Source organism: Pan troglodytes, chromosome 3 (assembly GCF_028858775.2).
Source record: "Pan troglodytes isolate AG18354 chromosome 3, NHGRI_mPanTro3-v2.0_pri, whole genome shotgun sequence".
Taxonomy (NCBI): Eukaryota; Metazoa; Chordata; class Mammalia; order Primates; family Hominidae; genus Pan; species Pan troglodytes.
In genome coordinates this window covers 114725799-114740806 of record NC_072401.2, presented here as the reverse complement: position 1 = coordinate 114740806, position 15008 = coordinate 114725799, and the positions used below count along the sequence as shown (strand labels likewise).

At 36.6% G+C, this 15008-nt stretch overlaps 1 protein-coding gene across 50 annotated transcripts in view; it reads right to left on the bottom strand.

The window, feature by feature from the left end:
* ANK2 (ankyrin 2) overlaps positions 1–15008 on the bottom strand; it is a 684795-nt gene that overhangs the window by 115682 nt on the left and 554105 nt on the right. For all 50 annotated transcript variants that reach the window (XM_054683338.1, XM_063809764.1, XM_054683323.2 and 47 more), the window contains 4 exons: positions 11289–11486; positions 9074–9172; positions 8811–8909; positions 2233–2331 (listed from right to left, as the gene is read on the bottom strand). In XM_054683338.1, the coding sequence (XP_054539313.1) occupies positions 2233–2331; positions 8811–8909; positions 9074–9172; positions 11289–11486 (495 nt within the window). The remainder of the gene's footprint in view (positions 1–2232; positions 2332–8810; positions 8910–9073; positions 9173–11288; positions 11487–15008) is intronic.

Here is a 15008-nt window from a genome sequence, read left to right as displayed (position 1 = left end):
GAAACTATCATCAGAGTGAACAAGCAACCCAAAGAATGGGAGAAAAATTTTACAATCTATCCATCTGACAAAGGACTAATATCCAGAATCGACAAGGAACTTAAACAAATTTACGAGAAAAAACATACAACCCCATTGAAAAGTCGGCGAAGGATATGAACAGACACTTTTCAAAAGAAGATATTTATGTGGCTAACAAAATATGAGAAAAAGCTCATCATCACTGGTCACTAGAGAAATGCAAATCAAAACCACAATGAGATATGATCTCATGCCAGTTGGAATGGTGATCATTTAAAAGTCATGAAACAACAGATGCTGGAGAGGATATGAATGCTTTTTTTTTTTGAGACAGAGTTTCACTCTTGTTGCCCAGGCTGGAGTGCAATGGCACGATCTCAGCTCACCGCAACCTCCGCCTCCCGGGTTCAAGAGATTCTCCTGCCTCAGCCACCTGAGCAGCTGGGATTATAGGCATGTGCCACCATAGCAGTCTAATTTTGTATTTTCAGTAGAGACAGGGTTTCTCCATGTTGGTCGGGCTGGTCTCAAACTCCCAACCTCAGGTGATCTGCTCACCTCAGCCTTCCAAAGTGCTGGGATTACAGAGGTGAGCCACCATGGCTGGCAGAGATAGGAACACTTTTACACTGTTAGTGGGAGTGTAAATTAGTTCAACCATTGTGGAAGACAATGTGTCAATTACTCATGGATCTAGAACCAGAAATACCATTTGACCCAGCAATCCCATTACTGGGTATATACCCAAAGGATTATAAGCCATTCTGCTATAAAGACACATGCACACACATGTTTATTGCAGCACTATTCACAATAGCAAAGACTTGGAACCAACCCAAATGCCCACCAATGATAGACTGGATAAAGAAAATGTGGCACATATACACCATGGAATACTATGCAGCCTTAAAAAAGAATGAGTTCATGTCCTTTGCAGGACATGGATGAAGCTGGAAGCCATCATTCTCAGCAAACTAACACAGAAACAGAAAACCAAACACTGCATGTTCTCACTCATAAGTGGGAGTTGAACAATGAGAACACATGGACACAGGGAGGGGAACATCACACACTGGAGTCTGTCAGGGGGTAGGGGGCTAGGGGAGAAATAGCATTAGGAGAAATACATAATGTAGATGATGGGTTGATGGGTACAGCAAACCACCATGGCACATATATACCTATGTAACAAACCTGCACATTCTGCACATATATCCCAGAACTTAAAGTATAATAATAATTTTAAAGAAAGACTTGAAAGTGAAGTGACCTGCCTGAAATCACTTACAATTTATATGACCATAGCCAGATGCTTTCATTCCAAGATAACACTGTATTATAATGGTACAACTCAAACTGAAATGAGTTCTAACTTAGGTATATCAAATATTGAAGAAGGAGGGAAATTATTTAACATGAGAATCTCAATGATGTCAGTGCAAAAGTTAACCAAACAATATGGAAAAGGAAATAGAAGGTACAGTATATTGATAGTGTATTCAGTGCATTCTGGTGTATTCAATGTAAAGGAAGGTGAGAAAATAAATTGGAAAGTAAGATTTAAAAACAGAAAAAGAAGGAAAAAGAAACTTGTGAAGGAATTACAAGCTATTAGAAACAGGACAAGTCTGATCAAGCAATCTTCAGTGCCCAAATTCTATTTTGGAACTGTGGAAATACAGAATGTCTAAATTTGTAAAATCAGAGTAAGAAGAAAAGTAAATATCATAAAAAGGAGGGAAGGCAAACAGATGAAGGAAAAACACTAAAACTTGGAGAATAACTTGATTTTATGTAACTAGTGAGGGATGACTGTGGAAATGTGATTGGTTTAAGTGGTAAGAAATAAATTTTAATATGTATAGCATCTAAATACTTTAGGTTAAATTTTAAAATTCATGAAAATAAAGAGATATGAGAAAGTGCTTTCCAAGGTTAAAACAGTATTAAAATATCAGTCGATGTATTTCTTAGATGATAAGTTTTACATTTTTTCAAATGTTAATGTTTCTGAAGTTTGGGTGCATTTTTCGTCGTGTGTAATTGCTTAAATAATGTTTCTTTTTTTTTCCTGGAAAACTGCTATTGAATTGATCCTTTCACTTACAGTCCCTGGTATTTCCAAATCAAGGAACTGAAGGGCAACACCCTCTCTTAAGGATGAAACTCATGCGCTGCGATAGAAGAGAACCTCAGGGCACCAGTACCTACCCTGGCTCTGGCATCAACAAGGGCACCATTTCTCAGGAGGCATCGGACCACTTCCACCTGCCCGGCTCGGGCTGCCATGTGTAGTGCCGTCTCACCACGCTGCCAGGGAACAAAGATCGTCAAATCATAAATTAACCCACCGCTCTGGATGGTAAAGAATAAAGTTGTCCCTTTTTGTGAAATTCAGCAATATATCCAAGGATTTAAGAAACCTATGAAAAGGCCTAATTATTTAGTCTGGAAAATATAGATTTGTATCTTTTTTTTTTTTTTTGAGACAAAGTTTCACTCTTGTTGCTCAGGCTGGAGTGCAATGGCAACATCTCGGCTCACCACAACCTCCACCTCCAGGGTTCAAGCGATTCTCTTGCCTCAGCCTCCCCAGTAGCTGGGACTACAGGTGCCTGCCACCACACCCAGCTGATTTTTGTATTTTTCTTCTCCATCTTTATAAGGATAAAACGAATGTTTATTTTATTTTTTCAAGTCCATGAAAAACTAGTAAATTTATCCGAACATCCAGGATACTCTTGAGTTGTTTCACTTCACAATCATCAGCTTAAGCATCCCTTTAAATTGATCTTGGTGATGAAGTTTTCTTCTACCCTAAAAACCTAAAAATCTGTCATTGTCTCACTTAACTATGTGATCACAACTTGAATCTATTTCAGTGAGAAACTAGATGCTGAAGATCAACACGTCGCAATAAATTAACACCACTTATACCATAAATAAATCATTTCAAGATTCAAAATTTACTTCTGAAATAAAATATTATTTTGTATTTGATTTTTTTGTGTTATGACACTAGACAAAAATGGATCAGACAAGAAATTTGATTTGCCCAGGAGGTCCTCTATTTAAGATTAATGAGCATATTTAATTATAGACAGTTATTTGAGAGAGCCACTGAAAGATGAATAAAGTGACTGTCAGCAGTGTCATCTGTTGAGGTAGGCCATGCATCATGCCTCAGGTATCTTTGTTCTACCCCAAAATATGACACATTTGTCAGGAAAGGGTGGCTTTAGGTGTAGCATGAAGAACAAGGGTTTGATTAAGAGAATTTTCTCATCAAGTAGCCGGTTATTACTCTACTGTCTCTAAGAGAGAGGTTTTTAAAAATCAGCATATTTTAAAACCATATATAGTTCTAAAGAAGGCAGGGTTTCATTCACTCAGGTAATTTTACAGTTAGAATAAGATATTGGAATAAAAATTATTACAGATTGATTTACCACAACTGTTCTAGAAGATAAGGATGATTTCAACCAAGTAAAGTAAACCATTCCAAATAAACTAAATTTGATTTTAAATTTGGTTGTGGTAATTGACAAACTGCAGTGAATAATTTCTTCTGATTCCTTGTACAACAAACCCTTAAATCTGGAAACTTTAAGGCGAACTTTAATTTGGCACATAGTTCACAGTTAATTTTTTCTCAGTATTTTGGAGACCCATTTCTTTTGAAGTTATGAGAAATTCATGTCAAACAATTTGATTGTGAAAGCACTAAATTGGATATCTACTCTAATTTTCTCTTCTTTGTTGATGACTCATTTATCCTCTAATCGGCTTATTTTCTGATAACAGATTTAGACTTTTGTAAAGTAAATGTATCTGGAGTATGTTGTTTTATAAAACGATGTATCATTGGAATGCTAATATTTATCTTCAGACTTTAGATGTATCACAAGATTTTTCCTCCCTGGACAATCATGATTTCTAACTTGTTTTCCATATCATTTAAAACCTGTCTCTAAATAGACGAGGCTAAGATCTTCTTTTTTTTTTTTTTTTAGACAGAGTCTTGCTCTGTTTCCCAGGCTGGAGTGCAGTGGCATGATCTCAGCTCACTACAGCCTCAGCCTCCAGGGTTCAATAGATTCTCCTGCCTCAGCCTCCCAAGTAGCTGGGATTATAGGTGCCCGCCACCATGCCCAGCTAATTTTTGTAATTTTAGTAGAGATGGGGTTTCATCATGTTGGTCAAGCTGGTCTTGAACTCCTGACCTAGTGATCCACCCGCCTCGGCCTCCCAAAGTGCTGGGATTACAGGTGTGAGCCACCGTGCCCGGCAAGGCTAAAATCTTCTAACTACAGTTGTCCCTCTGTATTGCTGAGGGATTGGTCCCAGGCCTCCTGTTTCCCCCACCAATACCAAAATACATGGATGCTCAAGTCCTTTATATAAAATGGTGTAGTATTTGCATCTAACCTATGCACATAATCCTGTATAATTCAGCTCTATATTACTTATAATACCTAACACAATGTAAATGCTATATAGTTGTTATACTGTACTTTTTAAAATTTTTTGTTATTTTTTATTGTAGTTTTTTATTTTTATTTTTTCAAATATTTTCAATCCAAGATTGACTAAATCCACGGATTTAGAACCCACTGATACAGAAGCTACTGATACAGAGGGCCGATGGTATTCAAACAAAACAAAACAAGACCAGTTGCAGTGGCTCAAGCCTGTAATCCCAGCACTTTGGGAGGCCAAGGCAGGAGTATTGCTTGAAGTCAAGCATTCAAGACCAGGGTGGGAGACATAGCAAGATCTCTTCTCTAAATAAATAAATAAATAAATAAATAAATTAGCCAGGCATAGTGGTGCATGCCTGTAGTTCCAGCTACTTGGGAGGCTGAGGCAGGAGGATAGCCTGTGCCTAGGAGGTTGAGGCTGCAGTGAGCCATAATCTTGCCCACTGTATTCCAGCTTAGGTGACAGGGCAAGGTCGTGTCTCAGAAAAACAAAAACAATACTCCTCAAATCTTTATGTTATTTCTAGGTCTGATAAAAGGCTAGCAATTTTACTAATTTTGGTAGAAATGACGATAAGAATAAATTTCCGTATAAGAAGTTAAAAGTCAAAGAGGTCCCAGGAATTCCTACGTAATGACAAATTTTCATGTTTATTATTTATTTATTTATGTAGAGACAAAGTTTCGCTCTGTCCCCCAGGCTGGAGTGCAGTGGTGCAATCTCGGCTCATTGCAACCTCCACCTCTTTGGTTCAAGTGATTCTCCTGCCTCAGCCTCCCAAGTAGCTGGGATTACAGGCATCCACCACCACGCTTGGCCTTCATGTTTATTTTTTAAGCCAAGCTTTATCAATAAGGGGCTTTCAAAATCTGAAATGTTTCCAGTACTGGCCAATATTTCTAAAACCTTTATTTTATACTTAAGTTTTTTTTTATGGGTTTTACACACTTGAAATTGATGAGTTAGATATAGAATCTAATTTAAAGCACTAAGGCTTAATTCAAACAAAGGTTATGTATAAACACACACATGGTCTCTCCACTTTATAACAATGGTCTTGTTTAATTATTATCTAACACCTCTGGCATAATGGACTTCTACTGTAAGTTGCCCTTATTAGTCTTTTATGTTAATATTACCATTGTTTATATATAAGAATAAATACGAAAATGAAGGTCAGGATATATTGTTGTAATAAATAATTTCCATGTCTTGATTGTCAGGCACCCTATTTTATTTAATAGCCTTGTCTTTCTTATCTCAAGCTAATGAAATTTAAGGATTGGGGGAAATTTTTAAGCATAATATAATGTGTGAACTTTACCATTAGTCCACTGATTTCTTATGGGAAGGAAGATAAAACTTTGTAAGACCTTGCATTCTTTCTTGATAGTTGTTAAAATGCTTAGTTTTCTATTCCTATGGTTATTGATGAATACTTTGGATTATGGATGTGTTGTAATTGGCAGTTCGGCATTCTAAGTTTCAAAGTGTATTAATAAACCTTCTGGAAAAGGAGATTTTCAGTTAAAAAAAAAAATGTCTATACGTGATTGAGTTACTGGTACACCTCACACTTGGAGTGAATTTTCAGGCAAAAACAAAACTAGCAAGAGAATGGGTATGCTCATGTCCAAAGCAGGTACTAAATTTCATGCCACTCTTCTCAGTTGTTAAAACTGACTCTGCTGACAGGGCTACATTGACTTCCACTTTGGGCGCATCAAGTTGAAAAGCATCGAAGCACAACAAACAGCATTGCATTCAAAAATGCAACATGATTTCAGGCAACACACAAAGGCTCCAAGGGTGGGGTGTTTTAGGGTCAGGAAGTGACCAACTCTGACACAGCAAGCAGGCAGTCAGTGTTCACACGGTTTCTTCATCAACTTGCAAAGAATTTTGGATCCAGTAGCTATATCCTCATGTTCTGAGAAAACACAACTTCACAGGCATCCCACTGCTAGAGAAAATTAAATTCCTCTAAATGCAGGATTGCCAGATTTAGCAATTAAAAGTACAGGACAGCCAGTTAAATTTTAATTCCAGACAAACAACAAATCATTATTTTACTATGTCTTAACTATTGCATGGGTCATATATAAAAATTTATTTTTCATCTGAAATTTAAATTTAACTGAGAGTCCTATATTTTACCTGGCAACCCTATCAATAGGTATCTGCTTCCTGAAGGACCTACCTTACAAAACATAACTAGAAAACATGGAAATTATATTGGCATGTGCCCCTCAAGAATTTGTTTTGAGGGAGCTGGATGGAAAGATAATATAATGGACAAATGAACAGATAAAATGAAGAACTTTAAATGACCAACAGTTGGAAGCTGAAGTTTAATATAATGATTGTCAAATTTGAAAGTCTTCAACAACCTGAAAAATATGTCAAAATTGTTTGTTTCAATTAATATTTTATTTTTATTTGAAAATATACATGTACCCCATATAACTTTTTTAATAGAAGGGAGTATATTATAACTCCATAACCATCTGAAGATTTGGAATTGGTCAGTGAAGAAGCAAAGTAAGAGTGGCCACAAATTCCACAACCATTTTATATGGATTATTCTTTGAAGAGTTTGTAAAAATCTCCACTAAAAGAGATTAATTTAGGGGATTGCAATCAAGCAACCCACAGAATATTCTTGTACATGTTATCATTATAATGTGATAACATATTGTAACAGTGTCACTATTGCTCCTCTGAACCTATAAGCATTGGAATGCAAATAAGAAAGGTGGAGATAAAAAAGGAAAAGGCGGACAAGAACACAGCGGTTTTTTGTTTGTTTGCTTGTTTCTTTTGTTGGTTGTTGTTGTTGTTGTTTGTTTTTTGTTTTAATGTTACTGGCCTGTATGTAAATCTGTTCAGGTCTCAATTAAAAAAAAAAAAAAAAAAAGGTAGTCATCTCAAAAAAAAAGGGGGGGGATGATGATTACTTTTAAAGTTCTAAGAAGTGACTAGAAATTAAACTTATGTTGGCACATTGTGAAATTACTCTCATGTCTAATGGAGTAAATAAAGATTAGCATATAATATTATGACCTTAGGACCAATAAGCTATAATTAAGAAAACTTATAAATATAGACTTTAAATTCTTCAATGATTTTACGCTCCAATTACTGAATAACATGAAGAGAGAGTATTAAATAATTTTTAAACTCAATTGAATTAATTCTCACAATGGATTTTCCTAGCCATCAGAAACTTCACTGTGGAAATGGTGTGTGAAATACAGAAAAAAAGAAATATGAGAGAGAATACAAATAAAAAGTGAAACTGGACATTCTCTTTCACAGCTTAAATGGAATGAGATGCCAAAAATTAGCAACAAGTGCCAATCAATTGCTTTTGACAACATAGCTCATTTTAATAATAAGCTTATTTATTTTGAGAGAATTATTTCTGGTGCACAAGTGAATCTCAATACTCTACTAGCCCTTCTTGAACTTCAAATACATGCCTGCACCTTGTGCAAAGAAGTTCTCTTGCTCAGGAGAACATTTGCATTCAATGATTTATCCTGATACAATGACCAAAGTTTAAAGGGGGAAAATCCAAGAAAATGAGAGATATACAAAGAAATTAGAAGTGAAAATCCTAATTTAGATTACATAGAAAAATTCTGAGACATCCAGCACTTGTTGATTGAATGAAAGTGGTCTGGAGACCAACATTCATTCCAGGATATGTGATATAACTTTCAGCTAAGAGAAGCCTCCACTCTAGCAAATCAGATCAAATCAAAAGTAAAAATCAATATAATGTTACAAAATGGGAAATCCATGTAATTGAAGAAGGAAGAGTTTGACACGAAGTAAAAGTCTCTGATATTGATCTATCTCTGGTTAATCTTTTGTTAAGGTTAATTATGGTAATGATATGATGTTTTTGTGAAAATTGCCTGGAATACAATTCCCTCAAGCAACTAGGTTGAGCCCTAAAGATTCTATTCGAACCAATTATCCATTCACTTGCAGAGGAGCTTTTAAAATGTATTTTGTTTTAATAAATGCATTTAAGATGCATGTTCAATCCACCTACACCCAGAGTCTTAAGCTGTCTCACTTCATAGCTTCCGTTTTACTTTATAACACCTCTTACCCTATCCAGGTTCTTTTCAGTGAAGTTTTGGTGATTATTTCAATAATATGTTATTACAAGGGCCCTTCTCAAAGCTTGGTTGCTTACTTCGATGACATACACGCAAACACACATACACACACCCACAATCTCTGTTCCTCTCGCTCTTCCTCCCTGGGGTTATTCTGACCCAAGCCATACTCACAATGTTAGTGACATCTGGAGAGGCTCCGTTCTGCAGCAGAAGGAGGACAATGTTCAAGTGGCCCATGAAGGCAGCCACATGTATTGGTGTGAGGCCAGACTGCGAAACAAAGCAACAGCAGTTTTACTCCTCTGCACCGGTGGGGCTTTGGGGCTTCTTCAGATAAATAAAACTTGAGTGAAGAGGACAGAAGATGAGAAAAAGGAAAGGGAGGAAGGAGTAAGAGAAGGAATGCTTTGTGACTAGCTAAAACATTTTTCTACCTCTGTTATAGCTTGGATTGAAGCCCCATATTTCACCAGCAGTTCCATGACTTTGATGCGGTTTTTCTTGCAGGCAATGTGCAGTGGAGTAAAACCATTCTGTGCAAAAGACAATCAAGTTAGTTGAAAACATGCAGAAACAATTCTCACACAACTCCATGCTGGCACATTGCAGGCAATAATGTTACATCGTCACATAATGTTACCATTTCTTCAATCCCTGCAGGTGTTGGAATTTGGAAAGAAAAATGGTGATGTGTTCCCGTAGGCACTGAACTTCACTTATGTGTGGTGGGCCTGTACATAATTCTGTTTGTGTGGTTACAGAGAAAACAAAAGTGAAGAAAAATACATGGTCCTTCTCTTTAAAGAAAGAAAAACAGAGAAGCAATTATATTTTAGAAGTTCTAAGATGTTTTAAGGTATATTGATTGTCCTGGTTATTAAATTACTTGAAGATGAATTGAAGATAAGCATATATTCTTCTGAAGGGCCATTTCTCAGAGCATAAGAATTATTCATCTACTTAAAAAATCTAAGAATATACTGCCTTTGTAAGAAATATTTCAACTTTGCTACCACTTTCTTTATAAAGGGCATATTTCTAGTCAGCAGAAATCATTATGTTGATCATTTTTACATACAGAAGCTATATTTTTACATCATTTTTATAACATATATGCCAATGAGATAAATTTTATTGTATAAAGAAATGACTGTTAAGTTCTTGAATATTTTCAAGAAATGTATGGAGAATTTCTGGGATAAATGCAAGGAGGTAGCTCTGGGGTAAAGAAATGTGGAGAAGAAGTCTGTCAGGTACTTTCTAACTTGGCGAACTAGGCTAATGCCCAGGAATTGGGGCAAATTAAGTAAAATGTGTTAAATGGCCCGGTGCTTACTCATCGTGTATTATATATTTTTTTTATTTCAACAATGTTCCTTTGTTATGTCTATTCTGCCAGCTAACAATTTCGCATGTCCCAACATGGACCAATCATCAGTCAACGTTTTTACACACTAGCAGTTCTCAGGAAAGCATATGGTCTTACTTAAGCTGATGACTTCTTATTTTTCATAATAGAGTGATAAACATAATTAATTGGTTAGGTCATTTCCCCTGTTTATGAGCTATACAACATGCCAGATATAAATAGCCACACGCACATGCAGCACTTAAAATATTTGCAATTAACAGGCTGTGATATTTTATAAGCTTATTGACCACTATCCAATTAAAAATTAATGTTTTTGACTCCCTAGACAAAATGAATGTTTTCACATAATTACATATAATCTGGAAAATATATTCACTTCCCACGTAATTATCAATAAATTGATTCCAATGGAAAAATTCTCGTAAAAATCATATTTAATATTTGATGATTCTAATGATGGTCTCTCAGCTTAAATACTGATTGTTTGAAGACCAATTTTAACAGACACAAACCATGTAAACACATAGAAAAAAAGGATTTACTTTTAGTTTGAGAATTAGGACACAAGAGGCATAAATTAGTACATGTCTAATACTTCCAATGATTATTGTTAGAAAATAAGTGAAGCAAGGAAGATTTATTCAATATCAGAACTGGGGAGACATAAAGCTGCTCTAGGGACAGCCTCTTGCAGTTTTCTCTTGAGCAGTTCCTGAAATGGTGTATATAAAATGCTCCCTGAAGCCGTAACACACTAGGCATAACTTTTCTATTAGCCTATGGTTGAGTAATCAAGTCAACAATGAAAATTTTCAATTGAAATCTGCATAGACTTACATTTTATACCCCCTTACATAGTCAAATATATTCACCATTAATTTTTTTCCAAAAACAGATTAATAAATTCAACTTTTCATACTCGTGTTCTAACTTTATCTAGAGGTATCTAGAATTTATTTTGTAATTTCCTATTTTTCAACTTCTATTTTCCATTTAAAACTGCTTATCACTCCAAAGGTTTCATATCTATCTGTTTGCAACTCACTAGTTTCAGAAATGTTACATTGGTGTTCTCTTAAATACATCTTTGCTCACCAGCATTTGCTAACAAACTATGAATGTATGAAGTACACAGGCTGATTGTGAAGGATGACAAATTTAGCAGGATTAACTACATATCTGTAACCTTGCATTGCTGGTGTATGCATGTTGGTCAATGAATGTGGGTTTGTTTGTCTCAATCTGTATTCAGTTAATGTGGACTGGGCCAAGTTTACCAGGGCTCTGGCGTTCGGATTGGCTCTCTTGTCTAAAAGGAGTTTGGTTACACGGTAGTGGCCACAGTGCGCAGCAACGTGGAGGGCTGTCAGGTAGTCTAGGGTGACATCATCAACAGGTGCCTTGTGCTGTAACAGGTGCTTCACACATTCCACGTGGTCTCCCTGGGCAGCCATGTGTAGTGGAGACAGCCCATTCTGCACATTAAAAGAAAACAAAATAATGTCCTTTTTTTTTTTCATTATTTTCAGGTTCCAAAATACAGCAAAGTTGATTCTTGATCTCTAACACAGTTAGTGGCAGGGGAAAAAATAATTTCCATTTGACATCAGAATATACAGCAGACTATATTTCGTAGAGATGAACACTAAGAGATAATTTAATTTCATAATTATGCTACCATAGACAAAAATGAAAATTAGTATGTCTGTCATGCATGGTATGTGTGGCAATTTAGCCTGATTTTACAGTTATTAGGGCAATATTAAATACAGAAAAATAAATAATAGCTAATGCTTCAGTTATTTGTATCCAACTCCATGCATAGCAGTCTGCATTCACTTAATCTCTCTGCCTGCATTTCTTATAAATACAGAGGGAAGTGGGTGAATGAGAAGCAAGTGGGCAGGTCAGGGAGGTATGGAAACTTTGACCATCTTTTAGATCCATGTTCCTCTGAAATTTTACAATTCCTTTTACCTATAGTATTAGGAGACTACTTGAATTGGACTTGGAGAAAACAGGTAGGTAAGGGCTAGAAGAGTGTGAGGCAAATGTGGGCCATGTGCCAATGACCTCACAACTTTTACAGTTGAGGATAATCTAAATTTGCCTTCATTAATATGGACCAAAACAGCTTTAGCCTTAATTCTAGAGTAAGGTCAACAGCAGGAACACAAGAAAGCAGGGTAATGCACTGTTCATCAGACTCGGTAAGACTCTCATTTTTTTTAAAGCTAAGTAAATAAACTTTCAGGAAACAATATGTAAACTTAGGAAAAAACTAAATTTTAAAAAACAATTTGCCTATTAAAGAGATGGGACTATTGTCTTTTATTAATACCAATGCAAATATGGCCACTAGAAAAAGGATTGTTCGCCAAGTATCCAGTTTGGCAGTCATTACAATCAACAAAGCAGAAATTGTATCTGGATATTTTACCAGAAAAGGCCCCCCGCCCAATATTCTCAACAAGGAAGGTGATTTCAACAGTGAGGGACAACAAAAACAAATACATTAATTCTTAATTGTGGTAGAGTATATGTGACTTATAAATTATTCATATATTTTGAAATAATCTTCATTCATAATTATTACTTTCATGTTTAGAAGTTCATTAAATAAGTTTAGAAAACAGCAACAGGCTGATGAGAAGTATTTATGCATTGAGGGGAAGATAATTGCAAAGTGTAGAAGAAATTCAAGGCTTGACGACGTTTGGACTGGAGTGTTGCATGTTTCTTTGAAAAATTAACATTCATTGATGCTGTTTTACCTATTTGAAGGTTATTTATGTGGAAAATAAAATATTCATCATCTAATCTTTTGTTGATTTTACACATATTTACTTAGCACCTACTCAAGCCCTGTTCAAGTACTGTGGATACAGCAGGGAACACAACAGACAGGAAACCCCCGTCTCTATCGAGGTTACATTCTAGTGTGGAAGACAGACATACAATTTAAAAACAATAAGAATTAAAGTATATAGTATGTTGGATGGCCATCAATGGAAAGGAGAAAACAAAAACACCGAATGGCCTAGGGAGTTTGTGTACATGAGTGCAATTTTGATAGGATGTCCAGAAATGGCCTCACTGAGAAGATGAGTTTTGACGTGAAGGAAGTAAGAGAGCTAGTCTTGTTGACTTGGAGGAAAAACACCTGAGGCTGAGAAAAGGCAAGTGCAAATATATTGTGTTGGGATTATAACTGGCATGATCGATATCAATAATCAGTAAGGAGAAGAATGTGGTTTAAGGCAAGTGATTGAGGAGGATGGATAAGGGGAGGAATTCAAAGAGGTGAGAGACCTTGCAGGTTTGACTTTTACTCAGAGAGACATGGGGTGCTGTTGAAAGGTTTAGGGCAACAGGATTACTCTTGCTGCTGTGCTGAGAATAGACCATATGGACAGAATGCAAAAGAAGGGAAGTCAATTAGGGGCCTCTTGCAGTCCTCCAGGTAGGGTTGATGGTGATCTGGACCAGAGTGGTAGTAATGAGATTGTTGGCAAGCTGCTGACTTAGTGACACATTTTGAAGGAAGAGGTGACAGTGTTTGGTGACAGAATGTGGAAAGTGAGAAAAAGAAGAGTCCAACATGACATGGGTATTTGGCCTGAGAAACTAAAAAAAATTAGATGGCCATTTGTTGAGATAAGAAGGATAACAGGAAGATTAGGTTGAGGGGTGGGTGTTATATCCAGTGCTTAATTTTGAGCTTACTAAATTTGAGATGCCCAGGAGACATCCAAGTGGCAATGGGGAGCTGACATCTACATACGGAATTCTGGAGATGTACACTTGTGGCACCAGTATACAGGTACTATTTAAAGATAGAACTGCATGAGATTTCATAGTAAGTGAGTGCCGATAGAGAAAAGATACAAAGACTGAGCTCTGGAGGTTCTAACATTCAGAGACCTGAGAGATGAGGAGGAACTAGTAAAGGAGACTGAGAAGTGGCAGCTAGGAAAACAGAAGGAAAGTCAGAAGAATGTAATGTCCCAGAAAGTAAATAAAGAAAGTGTTTTGAGAAGACAGGACCAAGCAATCACACCAGATGATAGTAACGGGAGAGAATGTAGACTACATGGGCTCCAAGTCATGTCACTGGATAGATATGGATAGATATGGAGGTGGGAGTCTCTGGAAATTATCTTCCAATTGCTTGAATTCTCTCAGTGTTATGGGAAATGAAGACAAGGAAAGAAGTCTACATAAGTTTGAAGAAAATATAGAATGGTCAGATAGCAGGGATCGAGAGTGAATAGACTTAGAAGATAGAGCGAGATTGTCAGGCAGCATTACCAGCTGACTTGAGGTTAGTGATCATGAATCTAAAATGAGCACAGTTAGTGTGGCTGGGTGTTTCCTGTAGCCACATTTGATTGCATGAATGTGAGTTGAATTTAATTGAGTGAAATGTAGGTAGTATGAATATGTAAGGGAGTAGCATAAATGACTATGAAATTTGTGCTGGGCAGAGGTAAGGGCATGATGTGAATGAGGAAGAGTGAAACTATGACTGAAGGACCCAGCAGAATAAAAGAATTTCCGAATTGGGGTTCTGAAGAGAGTGAGCTGAAACATAGGAGGGGCTGGCACGTGTGAAGTTAGACACAGAAATAGATAGAGGGTTTACAGTTACCTAACTGAGAGGCCAACTAGAAGAATTATCTACTGCTCTAATCAAGATCATTAAAGTCACCAAGAATAAGAAGGGGTTGTGGTGAGGAGTCACAGTTTGCTGAGAGCTAGAATTGACAAAGAATGAGGGGGTGACACTTAGACAGTTGCTTCAGAAGAAAGAATGGGTGATTTAAACCTAGGAGTTTTTATGGAAGGTAATATGGTTTGGCTGTGTCCCCACCCAAATCTCATCTTGAATTGCAGCTCCCATAATTCCCTTGTGTTGCGAGAGGGACCCAGTGGGAGATAACTGAATCAGGAGGGCGGATTCCCCCATACTATTCTCGTGGTAGTGAATAAGTCTC